The following is a 24222-nucleotide window of genomic DNA, read 5'->3' on the forward strand; positions in this document are numbered from 1 at the left end:
ATCAGCGCATGTTTGAGAGGAGGCAGTGTAGTATCAACACTAGCTGACACATGGGACTCTTTTCTGGGCTCATCTCTTGGGTTTGGAGGGCTTTGCATTGGATGGTGTCTTGGGGCCTGGATTTAAGATGATTAAAAAATGTGAGTGCTCTCATTTGAATGTTAATTGTCAGTGAATATCTGCCTAATTCTGTTTGACAGACATTTGTTGGTGTGCTGCTGTGTGTGTGCAAAATGTATATAGAGAATTCTGCATGTAGAGATTTCAATGAGTGTTTATCTCAGTGGGTAGAGCTCTGATGACTGAATAAACCCCATACTTTGCTAACCTAAGTAGGCTTTTTGCAAACTCCCCAAATGATGTGGTATGCTACCATTTTACAGAATGTCTGAAAAAATACTACAAAGAAAGTAAACTGTCAAGAAGTGGATATTCTAGCAAAAATAATCTTCCTCTGAGTTTCTGAGTTATTAGTTCCAAGAAACCTGTGTCTTTGTGTGAGCTTCCATGTGCACACAGAATTGAGCAACACGCAGAGAAAATTCAATATATGCTCCCTACCAATCCATTTTAATGAAGATGAAGTCTTTGTAATTGCCCACGTCTGCTTCATATAAATGAATGCACTCTCTTTTTTTTTCTTGCCTCTTCCAGATATTAACGAATGCGAAAGGGACCCGTGTAAGAATGGGGGCATTTGCACAGATCTGGTTGCCAACTATTCCTGTGAATGTCCAGGAGAATACATGGGGAGGAACTGTCAATACAGTAAGTACTCCTGTGTCTTTTTTTTGGTAATGTTTACCTTGTAACTCTTACAACATAACATTGATTCGAACAGCACACCTGATGCTGCAGGTAATTGCACTGGTGGTAGTATTACCCTCACAAAGTGATCGATCAGAGAAAAGGGGGCTGGTAATTCTCATAAAGAGCGCCTGTCTTCTGCTTTAGTGCTTGGTGCACCTCCCTTTGATGATAGATTTTCAGTGATATGCAAGTTTATCAACCCCTTAAGTCCAAAGCATTTTAGGGAAATTCCCACATGGAAAAAGCAGATTTAGTCAATCACAGCTGGAAGACCTTAGGCTCTATGAATAAGTACACTTGGGAGAATTTTGAAGTACAGTTTGAAGTATCATCCTTATCATCAGTTCAGAGTAAGAGTTGAAAATTTTCACCTAAATGTAAATACCAGCTTTATACAAATGTGACATTGATGTTGTTGTGCGTTTTAAAAAATGTAACACTTTCTCTGAATAAGACATCAGTTAGACATTATAAGTTATTGCAATGCATAACAATTAATTATTATAAACACTAAAAATAATGTATTTCAAGTCCAGTATTCAAATGCTTGCCTTCATAATAAAATAACTCTGAGCCCTGAGCTATATGACACATTATAACTACTATGACTTAACCATTTATAAAATCACAAAGAGATCCATCCCTACAAATCAGCATTCTTATAAATACCCGATTCTGGTGTTAATATAAAGTGAGATTCTTATGCAAAGTGACTGGAGGAGGTTATTATTAGCAAAGGTATGGCACTGTAACACATTCTCAGCTATATTCTTTGCTGCTTAGTGTTAGACACAAAGAATCAGATGACTACCAAAACCTTATCAAGTGTTTATTTTCCAAAACACACAGTTCCAACACAGAAAATGGCACCGTCACAGTAAACACAGCTGCCAGTGGTACAAGTGGGAGGTATTATTGAGTATTCTCCCAGGACAAGTTTGAATGTGAAACAGAAAGTGAGGCTGATGTTGTGAGTATGTGAGCTCAGCCAGCTTATATTTGGCAAATAAAAGCTAAAGTGAAAATGATCAGTATTATTAGTATCGCCAGAAGAAAAGAAAATGCATTTTAAGGCTTTAGTGATGAAAGACTGCAAATTTTGTGCGTAGCTGTCAAATGTTTACTAATGTCATATAAGTTCCTGACACTTTATGCCTTTTGGTGTTGTGTTGGGGAGAATATGGTGCTGCCTAGTGTAAGGTCAAAAAGCAAGTTGAGTCATTTGGGTCGCTGGCTGCACAGAAAAACGTACATTTCATGTTGCTGGTTACAAAAACACAGAAACCTAAACCTGAACATAAAGGGTCTTGAGACGTTTCATATGTTCTACAAAAAGGCCAACAGAAAATTGCTTCTGGGCTCTTATTGAAAGGAATCAGTTGGGTGTGAGAGTTAGATGTCAGGTGAAGAGGATTAATAACTGTAGGAGCCACCCTGTGAACAGTGTGCTTTCTGACCACCATTAAATGTAAAAACCATACAGTTAGACTCATCAGTATTTGGATAATGGCACCATTCTTTTCATTTTGTCTGTGTACATCACCACAGTGCATTTTAATTACACAACCAAGATTTGACTGAAGTGCCCACTTAAAGTTTTTTCAGCAAGTATTGCGTTGCCTGTTTAGGAAAATATATATATAGCCATTTTTATACATATTCCCCATTTTCACAGGCCCCAAACAAACTGAATTTAAGGATTGTTTTGATACTCGGATGAAAATCCTTCATAATCAATAACTGCCTGAAGTCTAGAAGCCATGTATCCACTGTAGCCACCTTCAGCTGCTGCTTGCTTGTAGGCCTCTCTGCTTGGTCTGTTGAGTTCAAATCAGCTAACGGTCACGTCACTGGTTCCACTGGCAGCCATACATGCCCATGTTATATCATTGCCTCCACTATTTTGACAGGTAATGTGCTATGGTATTCGAATCATGAGCTATTTCTCTCCTCGTTCACACTTTCACTTCCTATTATTCTGGTCTAAGTTAATCTGGGTTTCATCTTTTCAAATTTGTTAGGATCTTTGTTGTTGTTTTTCCCTCAAATGTGCAGATGTCTTCTGGCAAAGTCTAATCTAACCTTCTTGTTGAACAGCGGTTTGCACCTCGTTGTAAACTGTCTATATTTCTACTCATGATGGCGTTGACCGTCTTGATTGTCGACCCTGGCAGTAGTACACCTACCTCCATGAGAGTGTGACTGTCTTTGTTAACCAAGGAAAGTTGTGATTAACTTTTGTTCTCTTCTGTGGTCATTCAAGCCTTTTGGTGATACAGAAGTGGCCAGTTCATTCCTTCTTTTCAAGAACATAACAGACTCCCAAACCTTTGCTATATTTTATCTACTTAGTTTGTCTTGCATTAGTGAGGGACAAGGTCTCACCTACCCATGAAGGTACTTATCAGTCAGTTTTTCCAATTACTTTTCAGATTGGATATAAAATGGTTGTAATTTTCAAAGGTTATGCAGTACTTTTCTCAGACCCCTTGAATTAAAGTTGGAAGTCTAAACTTTAACCACATCTTGACTCTTTGATTTCAAAAGAGGCAAAATGACAAAAACTGTGTCATTGTTTAATACTTAGAGACCTAATTGTATGCTTTAGTAAAATGACCTGCAGTCTCTCATGCAGTTTTTACAAAGGTTTGGTTTTATGGCTTTTATGCTTTTATTCCTATACCAAATAAAACAAGATTTAAAAAGTATGTATATATATATATATATATATATATATATATATATATATATATATATGTATAACATTTAACATTTGAAGAAGTAAGAAGTTATCATATCATGATGCAAGAAATAGTGGTCACATTCTTCAGGAACATAATTAAACCTAATATTATAAACATTTTAATTCTTATAAAATGAAAGCATGGATTTGTCTTGCCTTGTGTCAGTATTTTGTGTTTACCAGCCCTCATTTTTTCCCACTGGCTGCATGGAAAAAGTCTTTAAAGGAGTAGGTTTTTGCAAGAAGCCCAAGAGCTCCAATAGGCTTTATGTGTTTATTATGCTATTGTGAGGATTTCGTCTGCAGTCTAGGAAAATATTAGGATTAATATATCCGTGAACTTGGAGCCCTGAGCAGGCCCCCAACACGGCTACTCACAAATGAATTCATCAGATTTTCTATCTTAGCCCCACAGTTGTTCATTGGCAGAAAGTAGACATCATGAGGCAGAGCCTGACTAATCAGATTGGATTAGTGAGTGAAAAGATGAAAAAAAAGTAAAGTCGTGTTGATGGAACACAAGCTAAGCTCCATCTTTTTAATGATGTTTATTCTCATTTTCTGCTATAAATTTTATAAGTGTAAATTTTATTGTGTAAAGATCAATTTAGGCCATTACTTTAAAAGATATTGTGCTTAATTAAATGGTTTGAGCTCTGTACTTAAACACATTACATGTGAAATGAAACAGTGATCACAAAGTTGCCAAGATTTGCAAACTGCAGAGCTGATAGAGGACCCAAATGCATAAGACACAGGAGAACAGGGATGAGTTAACATTAAGCGATACGTTTATTTAGGCTTAACATAAAGGTACAAAATAGGAAAAAACAAAATGTATCAAAATAACCTAAAACTGGGAATGCTAAGGAAAAATAATTGAAATAGAGACAAATAAGACGTAATGAGGTAAGGGAAGGAAACTGAATGTAATACACAAGAGACAAGGATTATTAAAATAAAACCAGGAAGTAGCACGAACACACAAACTTGACAGCAGGACGCGGTTAAGCAAACATGGAAACACATGACAGACTGGGGAGACAAGGCTGAAACACAAAGAGAGGAATGTGGGAAGAAGTAAGGGAGACAAAACACAGACACATGACTAAGATGTAGAGCGAGAGAAAGAGACAGAGGGAGAGAGACAGGGAGGTACCTAAACGTGGAGACAAGACACTGAGGACAAGATTGAATGGGAAAAGCTGAAGGAAACTAAACAACCTAAAATACACCTGAATCACCAAAGACGAACATCAATCAGAAACACATAAGCAAAAGAAAACTAAACTAGGAAACATAATCCACTCTTCACGACCATAACAATATTAAACAAACAGCATTCACACCGGGTAAAAGAAACTATATCCAATTTATATATATGTATATATACTCCCCGAGGGTAAAAAGGACTACAAGTCCTCCACTGCTCACATAATCTGACATCTAATCTAATGTAATGTCAACAACTACAAACAAACCTAGAGCTAAAACTTCATACACCTTAGTTTTATTTTTTTTATTTCTGCTGCAGTATAGTAACAGGTACAGTCCTAATACTGACAGAGTGAACAGTTTTTCTAATACAGTATATAATTTATCAATATCGCAATATCATCAGTGATAATTAATATCACTGACCATCAAAATTCAAAAAAAGGCAAAGCACAGGAAGAAAAAGCTGAACTTTTACTGCCTTGAATGCTTTAAGTTCCAGGAATGCTGAAATCTTCATTTCTCATAAGGCAGCTCAGTAGAATTTTCCATTACCGCCTCCCTGCCTGGTAAATGGACACATCTTACACAATTAATGGGTCTGCTTTATAACAGCAGAGTCTTCAAGCTCAAGCAGAGATGAGATTGAATTATTTCCCAAAGATTTCTCAAAGGTATATGTGTGTGTATATATATATATATATATATATATATATATATATATATATATATGTATATATATATATATATATATACATATATATATGTATATATTTGTTTTTTGTTACCAGATCCCACCATGACAATGTTACAAGAAAGCAGAAGTGGGGGTTGAGCTGCTCTGTTCAGTGATGGCTCTGCCATCAGTATTGATTTACATGACCTAATGGAAAGCAAAATGCCGGAAGTAGATATCTTTTAGAAATGAGATACCATTTGGCAGAAGCTGCCTCAGCCTTTCTGCTAAAACAAATTTGGGATTACTGAATATTCTGGAGACATTCACACTTTGGCTACGTTCACACTGCAGGTCTTAATGCTCAATTCCGATTTTTTTGATCAAATCCGATTTTTTTGTCTGCTTGTTCACACTACAAATAAAATGCGACAGCAAACGCGCTCTAGTGTGAACGCTCAAAGCGGCCTGCATGCGCAAAAGAAGATGTCACACACAACGCGCTCTGTTTAGACCCAGACCAAACAGTATTGTTTGACTGATGGCCCTTAATATAAAGACTTCGGACTTTACGTTTCCCAATTTTTGCTTTAAGTTATTTTGTTATTTACGTAATAATGTAAATAACCTAAAACTTATCCTTATTGCTGTTTAAGAGAGGAGCGGTGCTTCAAAGGATAGCTGCATATTTCTGTCAGAATCTGCAGATTATACAGTACAAATTCACGTTGTCTTCCCAACAGTTTCACTAACATCTACACTGGATGGCCAGGAAGCGTTCGCGATGTCTTCTCCGGCGCTGATAATTGGCGTCTGTCCTGTGTCAGTGACGTAAAAGGCGGATTTAATGCGACATGACCGTTCAAACAGCAGTGGCTTTCTAAAACATCGGATATGTATCGGATTCAGTACCACATACGAAAGTGACCCAGATCGGATTTGAAAATATCGGATTTGTGCCGTTCACACTGTCATACCATGATCGGATATGGGTCACATAGGGTCAAAAAAATCGGATTTGATGCGCTTTCGCCTGCAGTGTTAACGTAGCCTTTGAGACTCTAAAATGGTAGGTTAATACACGCGAGGTAATTAGGAAGATGCAACACAGCTGGGCAAAAAAAGCTGCAGGTGAACTAAAGGGGTGTCCAAATTCATGGGCTGCATCCTTCTGAGGCAGCATTTGTAGACCGATTACGTCACAGCGACGCACCGAAGGCTGTCCAAATTCGTAGACTCCTCCGAATGCAGCCGACAAATGCGTCCTCCTTTTCCCCGAATTTGAAGGATGGGTCGAGTGTATCCTTCGTGGCCCACCATATCCCAGAATTCATAGCGCGCCCCAGCCAATTCCAGTTTCCAACAATGGCGGCCGCTACTAAGTTTTAATATTACTCTTATTACTCTTTCTGGGTCACAAAATAAACTTTTAACATATTTTCAGGCGAGAATGTGGGTGTGTTAACTTCAAATATCTGCTCGGTTTATCAAGACATCACATATTTGCAAAAGTGCTCCGACGTTTTCGGCGACGTCTGTTACCCACCAACTCGATAGCTAGCCGGGGAGATAACAGCTAACATCGTTTTCAACCCCCCCCGCAGTCTTTCGCTACTCAGGTTAAACATGATATAGTCACTTAAAAATGTCACTGTTTGACTCTTTTCAGTGTTTTTTTGTTCGTGAGTAAATTGGTTTGGTTAAAGTTCTAGTTTTCACACAGCTGAATAAACGCCAAACAGAGAACTGATTAAACAGAAGTGACATGGTCGAGAATTTACACCAGTGTTCTGTTATATTTTAGATTCAAAGGAGCAGACAGCCGAGTTTATTAAACTCCACCGAGACAGCGGTGACGCAAAACTGAAGGCTAGACTGTCCAATTTCACTGGCGCTCACTTCTGGCCTACCTGACCTTCGGAGGACCCCGCCCACGTAGACCGCGAAGGCCGGGTCCTCAGGAGGATGCAACCTATGAATTTGAATACCCCCTAAATCAGACAAATGACAGGGGACGCAAAGCTGAACATAACACAAGCAGGACAAGAGACTATCAAAATAAAACAGGAAACTACCATTGAGACTGAGACATACAGACATGACAAACGCAATGGGAGAATAAACAGGGACATGACTGGGGAAACAGACAAAGAATACACAGAAAACAAATGATCAAAACCCCTCTGAGAAAACTAGAAGACTTCAACCATAAATCCTTTCAACTAAACAGAAATGAGAATACAAAACTAATTATACTCTTAAGAACTGACAACACAACGTTGCATTTGAAATTACTAACCCCTTAAAAGATGTTAATCACTTTATGCTCGCTCATCTTGTGTAGGGCTAGCTAGATGCTGAAGTACTACATCTAGCCTGCAGTCATTGCAATGTTGTGTAAAATAAAGAAATAAATAAAAACACCATGCCCACTTTAACCCCTGACTATGCCGTACTGTTTTGGCTTTTTCATCTATTTTTATGGTGATTAATAGGCGAACAGGACATCCTTCCCTGTGTTGCTGTTTAGGCTCAAATTGGTTTGATGTCTAATGGCCTGCAGTGACAAAATAATAACTTCCATCAAATGCCTTAAAACAAAAGTAACAAGCCCATTTTATGTAAGGAAATGTAAGGAATAAAAGTACAAAGTTGTCAGAAAAGTGACTACTCAATTAAAGTACAGCTGCCTGAAAATTCTACTTTAGCACAGTAATGAAGTATTTGTACTTTGTTACTTCCCACCTCTGCTTAGTGGTGACTCAGGTTCGCAGTATCAGTTTCCTAATGGCAAGATCACTCAGATTTTTTTTTTAAAAACCTCAGCCGGAAATGGCAGTGGTAACCCTGCACACAGGATGTTCCTGGCAATTAATTTCTTAGTCGGCTACACAAGGGGGGGAAACAAGTAGACTAATCAACTAGTCTAAAACTAAGAAACACACAAAGAAAGAGAGATCCTCCAAGAGAAAGAACAGCAGGACATAGAACTGAGAGACATGCAGTGCAAACTCCAAGGCATGGAGAAAAAATACAGAGCGCTGCATGTAAAGCATAATAAAACACTGCACAAAAATCAACAGCTGCTTCAAGAGAAGAAGCAACTGGACATAAACCAGAAAGAAATGGACTGCAAGCTGGAAGACATGGAGGAAAAATGCAGAGTGCTGCAAATAAGGCTTGATAAAACACTGCACAGAAATACAGATTTTCTTCAAGAGAAAGAACAGCAGGACATACAACAGAAAGAAATGGATTGCAAACTTGAAGAGATGGAGGAAAAATACAAAGTGCTCCAATTAACTCTTGATGAAACACTGCACAGAAATCGAGAGTTGCTTCAAGAGAAGGAGCAACAGGAAACACAACAGAAAGAAGAAAAACTTATTCTCCAGAGGAAAAATCGAAAACTCCAAGAATTTTATAATGAAATGAAATACAAAGCAACTGAAGTGGAAGGAGAAAAGAAAAAACTGTAAAAGCAATGCACAGAGATGCAGAGTAGCATCAATGAAATGCTGAGAAAAAACACAGAACTTGAGGAACTTTCTAACAACTTGATGCACAAATACACTGAAATCCAGGTGCAAAAGCAGCAACAACAGAAAATACATGAAGATCTGCAGTGTACACTTCGAGAAATCCAGAAGAGAAAACTGCAGCTAGAAGACATGCACAAGAAAGTAGAACAGAGAAATACAGACATGCACAAGGCAAAGCTAATAGAGGAGGCAACATCTAAAGAACTGAAAGACGAGCTTGAAGAAAAACAAGCACAATTAGAAGACGTGGAGAAAAGATGCAACAAACTTGAGAAAGAAAACACAGAAACATTCAAGGAGTTGAAAACTCTCATCCTTGAGAAAAAAGTGTTCATGGACCAGTTCCTAAAAAAGAAGAAAAAAAAGCTTCCACTGGTTCTGGAAGAGAGACACTGCTGCTCGTCACCTGATGTAACCTCGTCTTACTCCACCTCTGTTCCACCTTAATTTTCACCTCTCCTCTCCCCTCTTTCCTTTTCCCTCCTAACACCTATCCCCCTACCTCTTCATCCTTTTTCTTTTTTCACCCTCACCCCCTGACCAGTCCCGGCAGTTGACTGCCCCTCCTGAGCCTGGTTCTGACATAGGTTTCTCCCTTCCATTTAAAGGGAGCTTTTCCTATCCACTATCGCCTAGTGCTTGCTCAGAGGGGATTCTTGGGGTTTTGTCTTTTCCCTCTTCTACCTTTCCTTTACCCTCTCCTTTTCCACCCCCCGCAAAACAGCGAGCCCGCAAAAGGTGAACCGCGTATGCGCAAAGTGGCTGGTTATGAATACCCAATAAATGTTCTATGCGTTACCAATACAACTCCGACAAAATGAATTTGATTGCTGAACATGAAATCAACAGTTCACCTTCATATTTCTTTGTGAAGCACTTTGTGATATTTGTGTTGAAAGGTCCTACTTTCTCCACAATCAACCGTTACAAGAAAATTTATTTGAATTCACAATCCAGTGTGTCATCAGTTCATGGTTGAAGTCATCTGCATGCTGCAGTAACAGGAAATATTGTCAAAGCATGCTGAGTGGTAGGTGAAGAACAGACCCAAAATCCAGGAACCCTCAGACAAAAGTAAACTCACTAAGTGCAGCTTTATTAGCTAGAACCAGCAAGCTTAACAAAAACATAAACTGAGCACACAACATGGAGGAGTATTACAATGACACGATGAACACCAGAGGGAAACTGAGGACTTTAAAGATCCATTATTGAGGAAAGGTGATGGTCTTAGGGCATCCAAGGGCTTTAGTTCCAACCTGTTACATATACACTCACCAATCAATGTATTAGTTACGCCTGTTCAACTGTTTGCTAATGCAAATATCTAATCAGCCAGTCTCACAGTAGTAATTCAATGCATTTAGACATGTACGAGGTGGGCCATTTATATGGGCACACCGTAATAAAATGGGAATGGTCGGTGATATTTAAGTCCTGTTTGTGGCACATTAGTATATGTGAGGGGGCAAACTCCTCAAGATGGGTGGTGACCATGGTGGCCATTTAGAAGTTGGCCATCTTGGATACAACTTTTGTTTTTTCAATCTTGTAAAATGTGTTCAATGTGCTGCCCGTTGTGTTGGATTGTCAATGCAACCCTCTTCTCCCACTCTTCACACACTGATAGCAACACCACAGGACAGCACAGGCATCCAGTATCCATAGTTTCAGGTGCTGCACATCTCGTATCTTCACACCATAGACAATTGCCTTCAGATGACCCCAAAGATAAAGGTCTAAGGGGGTCAGATCGGGAGACCTTGGGGGCCATTCAACTGGCCCACGATGACCAATCCACTTTCCAGGAAACTGTTCATCTAGGAATGCTCGGACCTGGCATCCATAATGTGGTGGTGCACAATCTTGCTGGAAAAACTCAGGGAACGTGCCAGCTTCAGTGCACAAAGAGGGAAACACGTCATCATGTAGCAATTTCAAATATCCAGTGGCCTTGAGGTTTCCATTGATGAAGAATGGACCCACTATTGTTGTACCCCATATACCACACCAAACCATCACTTTTGTTGTTCCAACAGTCTTGGAGGGATCCATCCAATGTGGGTTAGTGTCAGACCAATAGCGGTGGTTTTGTTTGTTAACTTCACCATTCACATAAAAGTTTGCCTCATCACTGAACAAAATCTTCTGCGTGAACTGAGGGTCCTGTTCCAATTTTTGTTTTGCCCATTCTGCAAATTTTGTGCGCCGATCTGGGTCATCCCCGTTGAGATGCTGCAGTAGCTGGAGTTTGTAAGGGTGCCATTTGTGAGTAGCTAATATCCGCCGAAGGGATGTTCGACTAATGCCACTCTCCAGTGACATGCGGCGAGTGCTACGCTGTGGGCTCTTGCTGAATGAAGCTAGGACAGCCACTGATGTTTCTTCATTAGTGACAGTTTTCTTGCGTCCACATTTTGGGAAATCCAACACTGAACCAGTTTCACGAAACTTAGCAAGCAGTTTGCTAACTGTAGCATGGGAGATGGGTGGTCTCGTAGGGTGTCCTGCATTGAAATCTGCTGCAATGACCCGGTTACTGCGTTCACCAGATATCAACACAATTTCGATCCGCTCCTCACGTGTTAACCTCTTCGACATGTCAAAGGCTGTGAACAAAGAGAAACTTGTAAATAACTCATGAAAGAATAAAGTTATGTTGAAACCAAGCACACCATTGTTTTTCTTTTGACATTACCAATAAGCTTGATGTGTCACATGGCCCTCTTCCTATTGAAAAAACAAAAGTTGTATCCAAGATGGCCGACTTCTAAATGGTCACCACCCATCTTGAGGAGTTTGCCCCCTCACATATACTAATTTGCCACAAACAGGACTTTAATATCACCAACCATTCCCATTTTATTACGATGTATCCACTTAAATGGCCCACCCTGTAGACATGGTGAATATGAAGCACCAGAATGGGAAACAAAAGAAACTTAAGAGACTTTGAATGTGGTTGTTGGTGCCAGATGGGCTTGTCTTGGTACTTCAGAAACTGCTGATCTACTGGGATTTTCCTGTACAATCATCTCTGGGCTTTACAGAGAATGGTCTAGAAAGAGAAGATGTCAAGTGAACACTTCTCAAGTTGAAATTTAGTTGTTGTGCCAGAGGTTAGTTGAGAATAACTAGACTGCTTCAAGCTGATAGGAAGATAACAGTAACTGAAACAGAGTAGTCTACTCGAGTATTGTTTCCATGAGCAACCCCTTTATGACCAGCAGGACAATGCGTCATGTCAAAAAGCTGAAATCATCTCATACTGGTTTCTTGAACATGACAAGGAGTTCATTGTATTCAACATTTAAACTAATTTAAATGTTTCTCATAATGCAAAGTGTAAGTATTTATTTTATTTGGGTCACTTTTTATTGACATTTTTTTCATATTGATTGCATCAGTGGTTCCCAATATATTTGCCGTTCTGTGAAAATGTGATTGTAGACTACGAGTTTTTCCATGTGCTATCGACCATCCAAAGTTCAAAACTGCACAGCAGGTGTACAATATGTGCAGTATGTGCACCTGGTATTTCAGCTAATATTAATTTAAAAGTTTTATTGGCTTACATACTGAGAGGTAGAGCAGGGAAAGCTTATTTTTAAAATAAATGGTGGAAGCCTATTTCAAAAATTTATTTAGATAATATAATGTAAGGAAAGTTAATATGTGCAGAAACTGGATTGTTGTACTAACACAAGCTATGCATTTTTCTCTGTTTGTTCTGCTTTATTCAACGAGAGCGTAGCAGTATTCTTTTAAAACACAATTTGCTAGCTTGGTCACTTTTAAAGTTGCAGCTACACAAGAACATGTGCATACAGGTGCATTTTATTCAGCACCATTTGTCACCTGTGGAACGTCTGTTGTGCGTCTGACATCTGTTTGGTGTATTTATTATTCTTTGACTTATCCCCTCTTTTTGCTCCATGGTCGTTAGTATTGGTGCGGTGGCATTAATTTCAGTGGGGCGCTAATTTGTTTAGGCTTTAGGTAGGGCTTGTGGGAGATGGATTCAGCTGTCACATCACGGTACTGGCGGTGTTAGTGATGTGTGCTGTCGCAACGCTGATGTATGCTCAGGGGCCAGCAGGGCAAGGCCCCGGGGCTGGCTGCCTCTGCTGCTCTGACGGACGACTGGCAGGCAGCTCGTTAAGACTGGCCCATCATTGCCACAAGGTGAGAGGGACCGTGGATTTGCAGCAGTGTCTTGTCACAACATCTATATGGAATATCTTACAAGAGAGCTGCCCAAGAGGCACAACATCTAGACAAACACAATATTTTGTTGATGCAACACTGCACCTCGATCTGCAGGCTCTAATGGGGAAAAATAGATTTCCATTTCATTTTCAGGAGGTAAATTTGGGTGATATGACATTTGGTGCCAGTGTCTGAAAAAGCATGTGTAACTGCAGGGTCCCTAACAAATTGAAAGTCAGGATTCATTAAGAAGACTCTGTTATTAAATTAAACTTGCTGCATTCTTTGCATTTGGTTAGGAGGGATCGTTCTCCCTGCAACGCCCCTGTTCTGTTCATATCATTCAAAAAAGTATATTTAAGCATGTTATCAGCACAGCTCTAGGAAGGCCAGTGAAAATAATCTGCAAAGTCTGAAAGAGTGGGTATCATGGCTGGAGACTCTTTTGTTTTTGTTAGAAATAGAGAAACGTATTCTGCATTGCCCAGTTACTGTTATTCCTGATTTAAAGTTCCTAGGGCGACGTAATCAGTTCTGCAAAAAAAGTTCACTTTTTTCTTCAACCTGGCAGCCCCAAAGTCTGTAAAAACCAAGCAAATCTGCAGTTTTGGGGTAAACGCTCTAGATTAGTGTTACTAATTCAAGATCTGAGCAAATGTGAAACAAGGTCACATTTTCCGTTCTATCATCACGTAATTCCTTTTCAGTTAGACATTTGTTCAGTATTTTGTTATAATCAAAAAAAGGATTCTTGAGATGAAGCCTACAATGTGATTTGTAAGGTCAGTGTGAACCCTAAACACCAAATTTTTCTCAGTGCGTCCTTGAGTCCAGAGAAAGTTTGTGCCAAACTTGAATCATTTCCATTCTTGCATTCCTGTGATGTTCAAATCATGGAATACCAAAAAAAGAAGAAAAAAAACAGCTAATACTGACACACAGGCCTAAAAAATGTGGATATTAACACATATGTTACTTATTTGAAGTATATTAAAATGAACAGTATACTCAATCAGTGATTCAAACAAGTAACAAGAAAAACACTTTACAGTTCCACGTATTTAGTTTAAACTGCATAGGCTGCATTTAAAAATAAAACCAGTTTATTCTTAGAGAGCCTTTTTCAGAGGACCAAATTAAGTTTGTCCGGCAGGTATTGGAAACTCATGAGCTTCTCAGAGTTTTACCAGTGGTGTATCCACCTACACCATCCTCTCATCAGTCTGGAAGCGGTGAGTCACATAGAAAGAAGAACTAGTGAAGCGAGAGTGATTTACCATACTCGAATATATAAACATATCTCTGTCAGTACGTGCACACAAAAAGAAATACTTGTGCTTCCTTCCAGCCTCCAGTAGATCCCCCTGGACTGTCCTCAGACATTACTCACTGTCTCCATGGCTCCCTGTTGACTAGGACCCCACTGTTTTTAGCAGCTGGATAAGTCATGCTAGGGTTGTTTTCATTGTTCCACTCTTTTCTGACTCTTGGCTTTCTTGTGTGGTGTAAGTCTTCTCACACGTCTCAGTGTTGCCAGTTTGGTTGTCTGTTGGAATGCATCTATGTCGTTTCAGTACTGACTTTGAAATGCCTTTTTTTTTAGATATTTTGTTTAAATGGTGAAGGCAGCTTCATAGCTTTTAGGTGACCATTGCTCCAGGCATCCCCTGAAGGCTGGTTCGCACAGCCACTTGCACTTCAACCAGCATAAGCAAGCTGTGTCTCGAGCTGAAGTCTGTACTTGATGTGTCCTCATTCTTTTGAGACTCTTCCAAGTTCCCTCAGTTTTTTTTCTGTATTGTAGTTTTTGGAGCTCTTGCACTATATAATCACCGCAATCACAAGCATGCTACTTGAATAATCAAATTGTTTGACTGATTTTTAATGATAAACCAGTGGTCCTAGAAAAAGTATAAAAATGATGGTGTCATTAACTATTAATGTATTATTTTTTTCAATGTAATAATACTTTTCACATTCCATTCAGTGTATTTAAATACCAAAATAAGTGTGAACAATACACAACACAAAGGTTGTGGGAATTCAGCCTCCATAATGTTAGCGTTGATAGAGAATGAAATGCATCACACTGCAATCACTGTTGCAATCACAGTACACCAATAATAACTGAAAAAATGTCCATCTTACATCATGCAGAGACACATCTTCTATAACTATAACTGAGAAGATGGAAGATAATGTCATTAACTACGACTTAATTGCTAAAAATGTCATCAACTAGCTTGCTGACTTTTGCATAAGTAGCAAATAATCCTGCTCATCTTTATTACTATTAGTGCTGTGAGTGGGTTCTCTTAAAAGCTTAGTTTTCTTCCACATTGCATATCACGTGAAACCAATTTCTCGCCATTTTTTTGGGGAAGCTGGCTGGGGCAGGGGTGTCACTGCAACATCACCCCTGTTTAACATACTTTATTGAGTGTGAGAGATTATAAACAGGTGGAGTAACAGCTGAATCACTTTTGGTGTCAATGGACCACAGCTTATTTTAAGGTTCGACCACAGTTGCGCAGCGTACGGTGTTTTCTTGCTCACATCAGTTCCTCGATTCTGATGCTTTTCCACAGATTCACAATTCGTACTTTCAAATAATATAGGATCTATAAACATTTTTACATTATCAGAGCTGTCCACAACAAAATCTGTTGTGTTTTGACAGAAACAATATTTTTATGTGCAATGTACTGTGGTATGTTGTATAATTTATGTACACCTTCTCCAGCCCATTCCATCTACGTCTATATTCTGTGCCAAGTTTTTTTTGTTTCATCTCCCAGTATTTTTCCTTTTTTTAATGGAAACACAAAGAAGTACTTGTTGTGCAGAGCAATAAATTCTTTATTGGTTCAGCATTGCCAGAATCCCTTTTGCCACAGGTATGTTTATTAAAATGCATTGGATATGCCTGGACACACTAATTAGGCTTAACTGGGAAAAACAGCAGCTTTAAAAAGGGATTTTTGACTGAGGATAATGGTGTCAGACTTGCCCATTTTAATGCAGCCTCTAAGATATTTAAAGCTATTGCAAAGCTTGTTGACTTTGGGAATGATGCTGTTCAGCTGTGGCTGCAGCTCCTTGGGAGAGAGCCCGAGGGCTCTGTTCCTGATGGAAGAGATGAAGGAACAACCTGTTAGTCCATCAAATGTGTGTAGTAGCACTGAGACGGAGACAAGAGTCCCAATCTGCAGCTGTGACTTAAAAGAACTTGGGAGACATGAGAAAAGCACCTTGTTAACAATCAAAATTGTAGGTACAGTAGAAAAGAAAATAGCTATGGTGAACATAACTGTGAGTTAACAAATAATGCAACAATAATTAAGAGAAAGTCACAGTTTTAATGACCTTGGCTAATATAATACAAATGAAATTTTGGAGCATCTGGGAACTGACAAGTGGTTCCACTTGAAAACTGGTGCCAAATTGCTCATTCTATTGGAACTCCAAGCTGATCAGTTCCCTTTTATTATTGCTGGCTTAGTTTTCTGACAGTTGTCCATTGCAGAAGGCTGACACTGAATTCATGGCACTGGAGCTTTTTTCCCACCTAAGTCACATGCAAGCCTTTTTTGGCTACTCTTGGTCTACGCTGTGTTCAGACATAGAGATAATAAAAGCAGCCAGTGATGCTGTGTAGGCCTATATTGTTATTTTCCAATAAGCTCAGTAATCAATTGTGAATCAATGGGGAATCGGACCACTGAGGGGAATCCATAATGATGATGATGATGATCATTATGGTTCCAATTCGACATTTAAAGATAAAAAGAGTGAAACAAAACAAAATGGGGAGGATAAAGTCAGTGGTTTTATGCTTTTTTTGAACATTATATGCGTTCCAGAAACTCACTTTCCTACATTTTTGAGTGTTAGAATGATAGGAGGACTCATCTATCGCTTCCTCTCTCTGTCTCTCTGTTCTCTCAGAATGCTCTGGCCCACTGGGCATGGAGGGCGGTATAATCTCCAACCAACAGATAACGGCCTCTTCTACCCACCGTGCTCTCTTTGGCCTACAGAAGTGGTACCCGTACTTTGCAAGGCTCAACAAGAAGGGCCTGGTCAATGCCTGGACTGCAGCCGAAAATGACAGATGGCCATGGATCCAGGTAAAGCACAGTCACGGGACAGGCGCCACATAAAGCTGGGCCACGGCCAAGTGCAAATGAATTAAGCTCTCAGTTACAGACAGATTCCTGTTTTTGATCTTTAAATGGTTTAGTGTTATATTATTTAGAAGATCCCTGGTGTGTCACGTCACCTGTTTGTAGCTGATGGTAAGCAATGGCATAAACTGTTTGCGGTTTGGAGTTAATTACAGATCCTGTAAAACTGATGGCTAGCTTGCTGTTAATAAAGACTCACCAAAGGTTTAAGCTGTAGGGTAGAACAGATGCTGCTGCAGTTTGGCTTAACATGAGAAACAACATCAAGTGGCAAACCGTTTACTTTTTTAAACATTTATTTAGCTGCACCATCTCTTGTTTTGTTTGAATTGTGATTTACTCACAATAGTAGCTGTGCTGCCACTGTATCTGTTGTCATAAATTGACTTTTGCAAGGTCCCCTACCGACAAAACTTTGTTGCATTGCTTTGTAATTATTCAGAGGTATTGTTGGTTTCTGTTTGTTAAGCGTTTTATACGTTTTACTGAGCTATCGAGAGAGGTTTGATGTTTAAATTTATACTCAACTGTGTTGTAAACAGTAATTTTCTTGTTATCCGTGGAAAAAAAAAAGGATTAATTGAATTCTGCTCAACAATTCCCTGCGTCTTTTTGTCCTTTTGTACCCTAGAGTGTTTCTATAACCACCTAGAGGGCTTTCGTCAATAACAAGCATATAATTGTAAAATGAAAATGTCTGTTTATAGCAGCAAAGCATTGAGGCACAAAACCCTCCTCTTACTCCGACTTTGTTATAGTTAACCTTCACACTGTGCCATTAGTCGGTGCTTACTGTCAAAGAGCTGCATAGACAGATCGATATCATGGATTAGTTGGTGATCCTGAATTATGTCTGCACATCATATCAATAGATTCTGTCCTCTCTGGTCCTGCCCTGTGGAAATCTTTTTAATGTGTAGTCTTACAAAATTGTACTGATAAGAGCCTGGGAGCGGTTTTTTGCACTGAGTGAAGTGAAGGTATTTAAACGTATGCATCATTGTTACCCAAAATGTAAACTAACCTAAGAAGAAAATGATTTATTTCTTTGGATTTATAGCAAAAATTCACTCTGAAACAGCTCTAGCACATTAAAACAGTTCTGATATCTGGATTTGCACTCAACTCAAGATTTTCTTGAGTTGAGTGCAAATCATAAATAGACTCTGAGTTATATAGGATTTTTAAGACTGATACCAATACCGATATTTGGTCATTTAAACATATGATATATTGGCCAATAATTTTTATTTCTTATCATACACACAAAACATGTTTAATACCATTTTATATTCAGAACAAGTTGTGGATTATTCATTTACGCGTTGCCCGACTCTGCTCGGACCAGCTGGTTGTTGTGTTTGCAGCTTTGCAAACACGTTTCCATCTGAGACGTTGCAGAGGCCTCACTAGTGGACAGACTCTGCGATATCAGCATTCACACCTTGGTTAACAGGTCTTTCTCTGGTCTTTTCTTTATTTTTTAAATGTTCCTTTAATGGCTATTATAAGTGCCAGTATCTTTAAATAGCGAATAATGGCCGATAACCCCTGCAGATACATCAGTCAGGCTCTGGTAATAGAGACGAATAGTAATAATGAACTAATTTGGAAATAAGGTGTTTGTTTTTTTTCTCACATTACATTCCTCTCACTCTGTACTGTGATGACAGACAGCAAACTTTGAAGCACGCTGTTGTCAGATATAAGAGAAACAGACAATGAACCGTGAACAAAGTATAATCGAAAAACATAGTACACCATGACAGTGTGATGGAGAAAGTGAAGCTGTATGTAACAACAAGAGAAAAATAAGACAGGACAAAAATGGATTTGTAAAAAAAAAAAAGAAAAAAAGAGTAAAAGAAACAGCAAAGATGATTGAGAGAAGAGAGCCCTGGCACATGGAGAGGGTGAGGAGAGCGGCACATAAAACATTCAGGCAGCTTGTTTGACTTTAATGATGCCATGTGGGATGCTACGCGGGGTGCTGTAGGCATTGTGTGTTTCTACATAGGGCCTGGATAATTGGGATGTGAGTACAGAGGTATGCAGTCACGTCAGTGTTTTGGGATTATGCTAAGGAGTCAGTGGTGTGCTTTTGTAGTGTGGAGTGACTGTTTACATGTCTGTCATGCAAAGCAGGTTATACTGACAGATGACAATCCTGTCAGGAGACACTTCAGGTTTGTATGGCTATTTGTAAGGTTTACTCTGGAGCAGAATGTACTACAGTATGTGTTTGGATGCCAGCCAGTTTCAGCTCTTTCCCCTAAATCTCAACAAATGAATCAGCCGTGCACAAACACAGAGCAACAAAGTTTGAATAATACATCATAGATTTTCAGACAAAGCACTTCATATGCCTTTGTTTGCATTTATGTTGGTTTGTGTGTTTTTGATTTGTGCGTGAGTGTGAGCTTGCTACTGTTCACACATCTATGTACCGTGAGACAGCCTTGCCACTTCTAGCTCACACATAAAATTGCATTTGAGCACTCAAGGGAAATATGCTGCCGGTCTCACCAATATCAGCAAAATATAGCTTTGGCCGGCTGTGCTGGAAGAATGAAACAATACAAATCACTTGTGAAGGCTAAGAGGGTCTATACATATTTCACCTGCAGTTAAGCAGTTAATGACATTACATTAAAATGCAGATCTCCATCAGTATGGACACATTTCTTCGTATATAGAACACGCTTAGATTCTTGGACTTCAATTCTGTTCCTATCTGAGAAGCTATTTCCTCTTCATTCCAGCGTGACCTGAGTTATTAAAACATTCTACAGTCTGCTGTGGTTGAAATGTGACCCTGAGAAAGGTTTTTCTGTCACAGTTTATTTTATAATCACAGCATGACTGCACGGAGGTTAAATTGAATAAAGCCTTTGGACACATAGGCTTGAACGTTACGTCTTTGAACTAAAAGCCCTGAGATTTCCTCCCAAAACAAATTCTTAGATAAAATCAGTTAAGATTTTGAGGTCTTAAACTTGCCGCTGCACCTTTAGCACTGAGAGCAACAACATGATTTGTACTCTGAGTTATTTAACAGTTTCTAACAGCGGTATGGCGGCCATCAATCCCTCACAGTGGTTAACTTGCCTATTTCTGCTTCTGCTACAACACCTCGGTGGTGCTTCGATCTTTAGGTGCTTTTTAGATGGTGTGAAGATTTGTTTTCCTGCCATTTAAAATCATTTAAACTTCTTCAATGTCCATCTGTTCACATACAATAACGTGCTTGTATATCACTGGCTACTGCTGGCTTTTGTTGGCCTATAGGTTGGCACTTTATTATAGTTATGGTTGTGTTAAAGACTATAAAGTTTGATTACTGTAAACACTAAACATTACTGAAATAAAAAATAAGAAAGAAAGAAGACAGAGACGCTGGTGTTCAGCACTCTTGAGTCAACCTGTATTTATTTATATTTTCTAGCAGTATAGTATTTATTTACTAGGAATAGAAAATGTACAGCCATTTACTGAAACATGCATGAAAATACAGCAACAATGGCAACAACAGAGTTTGTACAGTTCTAACAAACTTGAAAGTCAATGTTCAGTATATATTTATTCATTACATTAATTTAGTCTATAATACTGCCTGAACTCTTCTAGGCAAAATGTGTAGTCATTTCTTTAAGTAGTCCTCAGGAGTAGTTCTCCAGGCTTCTTGAAGGACATTCAAAGATCTTCTTTTGGTGTTAGCTGCCTTTTTTGTGTTCTCTGTCAAGATGATCCCTCACTGCTTTAGTAATATTGAGATCTGGACACTGGGGAGGCCACTCAGTGGTTGATGGTGTTTCATTGTGTTTTTTCTATCCAGCTATGCTTTTACTACATTGGCAGTGTGTTTGGGATCACTGTCATGCTGAAAAATGAAGCTGTTGCCATTCAGATCCCTGATAGCTGTGCTTAATGGATCAAAATCTGATTACACTTTTGTATGTTCATAATTCCATCAGTTTTGAAGAGATCCCCAACACCACTAATTCAAACACGGCCCCAAACCATGACAGAGCCTCCACCATGTTTTGCAGATCGCCGTAGACACTCACTGCTGTACCTCCCTCCTGACCTCTGTATACATTTATGACATTTTGAACCAAAATTTTTTATTTCGGATTCATCGCTCCATAACACCTGATGCCACTGATTTTCAGTCCAGTTATTGGGCCTTCCATAGCTTTTCTTCCTTTGTTCTCTTCTTAAGGATGGCTTCTTTTACATCCTCCCTTCCACTAAAACCATTTCTCATGAGATTTCTGAGTTCGGGTACAAGGACTAGATTGAAAATGACTAAAAAAATCAGCCAATGTCCGAAGAAAAACTCTGAAAGACCTTCAGAAAGCCCAAAGAACTTTTGCTGAATTCTTATTTTAAAAAAAAAAGTCTGGTTCCTTGGAAGCAAAACATAAAGCAATGAGGAGTGGCTCAAGACTGCACTGTAGTTAAAATTTGTTCCCGATGCCAAGGATAAAGAAGAAGCTTTTTAAATATGTGCAGCCAGTGTGCTTGACTGCGTGTGCGTTTGCTCACATGCATTTTTAAACAGCGGTGCCACAGGGCTGTTAGGTAGCTTCAAGGACAGTCCAATTGTTACAATATTGTTGCAATTCCCTCCACAGTTCTGATCTCAGCATGTAATCAACAAGGGGTATATTTTGCCTGACCTTTGTATGCCTTTGTGTACGCATGTGTGTGATGTTTTGCTTGTTGGCATGAATATTCTGTGTGGTATAATTAGTGGTCTTAACAACATAAATGACTCAAAGCTAACTGTTCTGCAGTCAGCTGCATTTTTACCTGGAGGTTGTTGTTGTCGTAAATAAATGCAGTTCTGCCTGTTTTTACTTAGAGCAACATTTCGAGCTCTGGAAAGATTGTAATGGAAAATATGTTTTAAAAATGACCCGTTTTTCTTTTTTAGTTAGCCGACTCCTGTCAATTAAAACCAATATGACATAAGTGAATGTGTCACGTGCAGAAAGAAACTAAATGTTCAAAGTTTTCATCGTGATTAGGGCTCCAGCTAACAAGTATTTCATTACTGGTTGTGCTCTTAATGATTTTCTCAATTATCCATTCTGCATGCAAAATGTGAAGAAACAATGAAAAATGACTATAATAATTTCTCAGAGCCAAGCTGCCATTCGCTGACAGATTGTTTTAGTCCTAGTCATTATGTATAACTCAATTTGCTTCTGACATGTATTTTCATGGCACGGGACTACAAATGTAGATAAAAACAAGCAGTAATGGCTGAATTATCTACATGTATTAGCACAGGTTGCATTTTTGTTTTAATTATGAATTTGGCTCACTAAATTCTCAAAAATAGTTGGTGTTTTTTTAGGCAGTCTCAAATAATGAATGGAAAGTTAAAGCTGTCGTCTTAATGACCTTAAGTAAGTATGTATATTTTCTTTATGCCTCTCGAACAGTTATGCTGAACATTTTCTGGCGGTACTGAAAACATTACAGGGAAAAACAGGTTGAATCATGCTGTGCAAACAAAGGATATGTTCTTTGTTTTGCAAATAGAGTCTGAGAACAGAAAATATTTGATGTGGAATTTCTTTACTTTAGAGGCTCATTTTACTGAGTGCTTCGTACACAGGTTGCTGTCTGTGTCTGGAACAAGCAGAGAGTGAAATGGTGAAAGGGTAAAAGTTCATTCTATACTTCTTTTTTTCAATATGCTGCAGTATTACTATTTTATATCTAAACCAAATTTACAGAGTACACAGTGTATGCTAAGTTTTTGCTCTTTGTTAGATTATAATGAAAAAAAAATCCAATAACAAACTATATCTAAAATGCCAGCTCATCCTACTTTGCAAGACATCAACCGCTGAATGCGGATCTGAATGTTGTTTTTTTAGACAGAGCTGCAGCTGCAGACCAAAAGTAATGGAAAAGAGAAAAAGATCAAACTGTGCTAAATACTGAGTCACTCAGTCTCATTAGCAATGACCCTAAACTGCACAGATACATAATATATAACCCATATCAGAGAAATGTCAACAAAATTTTGCTAGCAGTTTAATAACGCCTTTATAAAGTTAAGATTTTGTAAAATTAGACAAACATAGCTATAGTCTTACAAATTTGCTAAGTACCTGATTTGTTTCTTTTGTTTTCTCATTGCAAATATTTATTTTGCATTTCTTTTTTTCAACAAAGACATGCATCACCATTAGCACTCGAGTGACAGAGGTGCTTTTCTGAGTGGTGAATTAAAATGTGAAGAATCACCCCAATTACCCCAGCGGTGGCCTTTTAGTGACAGGGCTTCTAATTAGTGCAAGAAGTATCTATCTCTATGGAGAATAATGAGAAGAGCAAAGAAATGCTGTGAATGGGAAAGTGTGGGTCACTGCGGCTCTGAGGCTCTAAGAGGTTTCCTCATGTATAATTACCATGATAGGTTGGTTTAAGCGTGTAGGAAAAAATTGGCGTAATTGAGTCGTAGCCCTAAAAGTGGAAATTAAGATACAAATCAGTGCTGTAAAAGATTTATTACTTTTTTTGACAGTTCAGGCATAGATGATAACCATCATAAACAGCGCTGGATCTGTTAGAGCCGATGCTCTAATCTCGAACGTCGTCAGGAGACAATGCTTAGAGCATTTTTGCTTTTTCAATAACAGAAAAAGGAGAGTATAACTTGAGCTCGTGCTCTCAAATATTTTACTTGTAAATTGCCTTATTTCATAGTAATGCTACCACTCGTTTACCAGAAAATGTGCTCAAGCTCGCAGAATACCACAGCAAATGTACTCACACTGCCAGTTCCGTTTTTGGCACTGGCTTTTAAAAGGTTTGTGC

At 38.8% G+C, this 24222-nt stretch overlaps 1 protein-coding gene across 3 annotated transcripts in view; it reads left to right on the forward strand.

Annotated features, from left to right (window-relative positions):
• Positions 1 to 24222, forward strand: part of edil3a (EGF-like repeats and discoidin I-like domains 3a) — a 125498-nt gene that overhangs the window by 63965 nt on the left and 37311 nt on the right. For all 3 annotated transcript variants that reach the window (XM_005473230.4, XM_005473231.4, XM_005473232.4), the window contains 2 exons: positions 655 to 768; positions 17144 to 17325. In XM_005473230.4, the coding sequence (XP_005473287.1) occupies positions 655 to 768; positions 17144 to 17325 (296 nt within the window). The remainder of the gene's footprint in view (positions 1 to 654; positions 769 to 17143; positions 17326 to 24222) is intronic.

The sequence above is a fragment of the Oreochromis niloticus genome, linkage group LG12 (assembly GCF_001858045.2).
Source record: "Oreochromis niloticus isolate F11D_XX linkage group LG12, O_niloticus_UMD_NMBU, whole genome shotgun sequence".
NCBI classification, from domain to species: Eukaryota; Metazoa; Chordata; class Actinopteri; order Cichliformes; family Cichlidae; genus Oreochromis; species Oreochromis niloticus.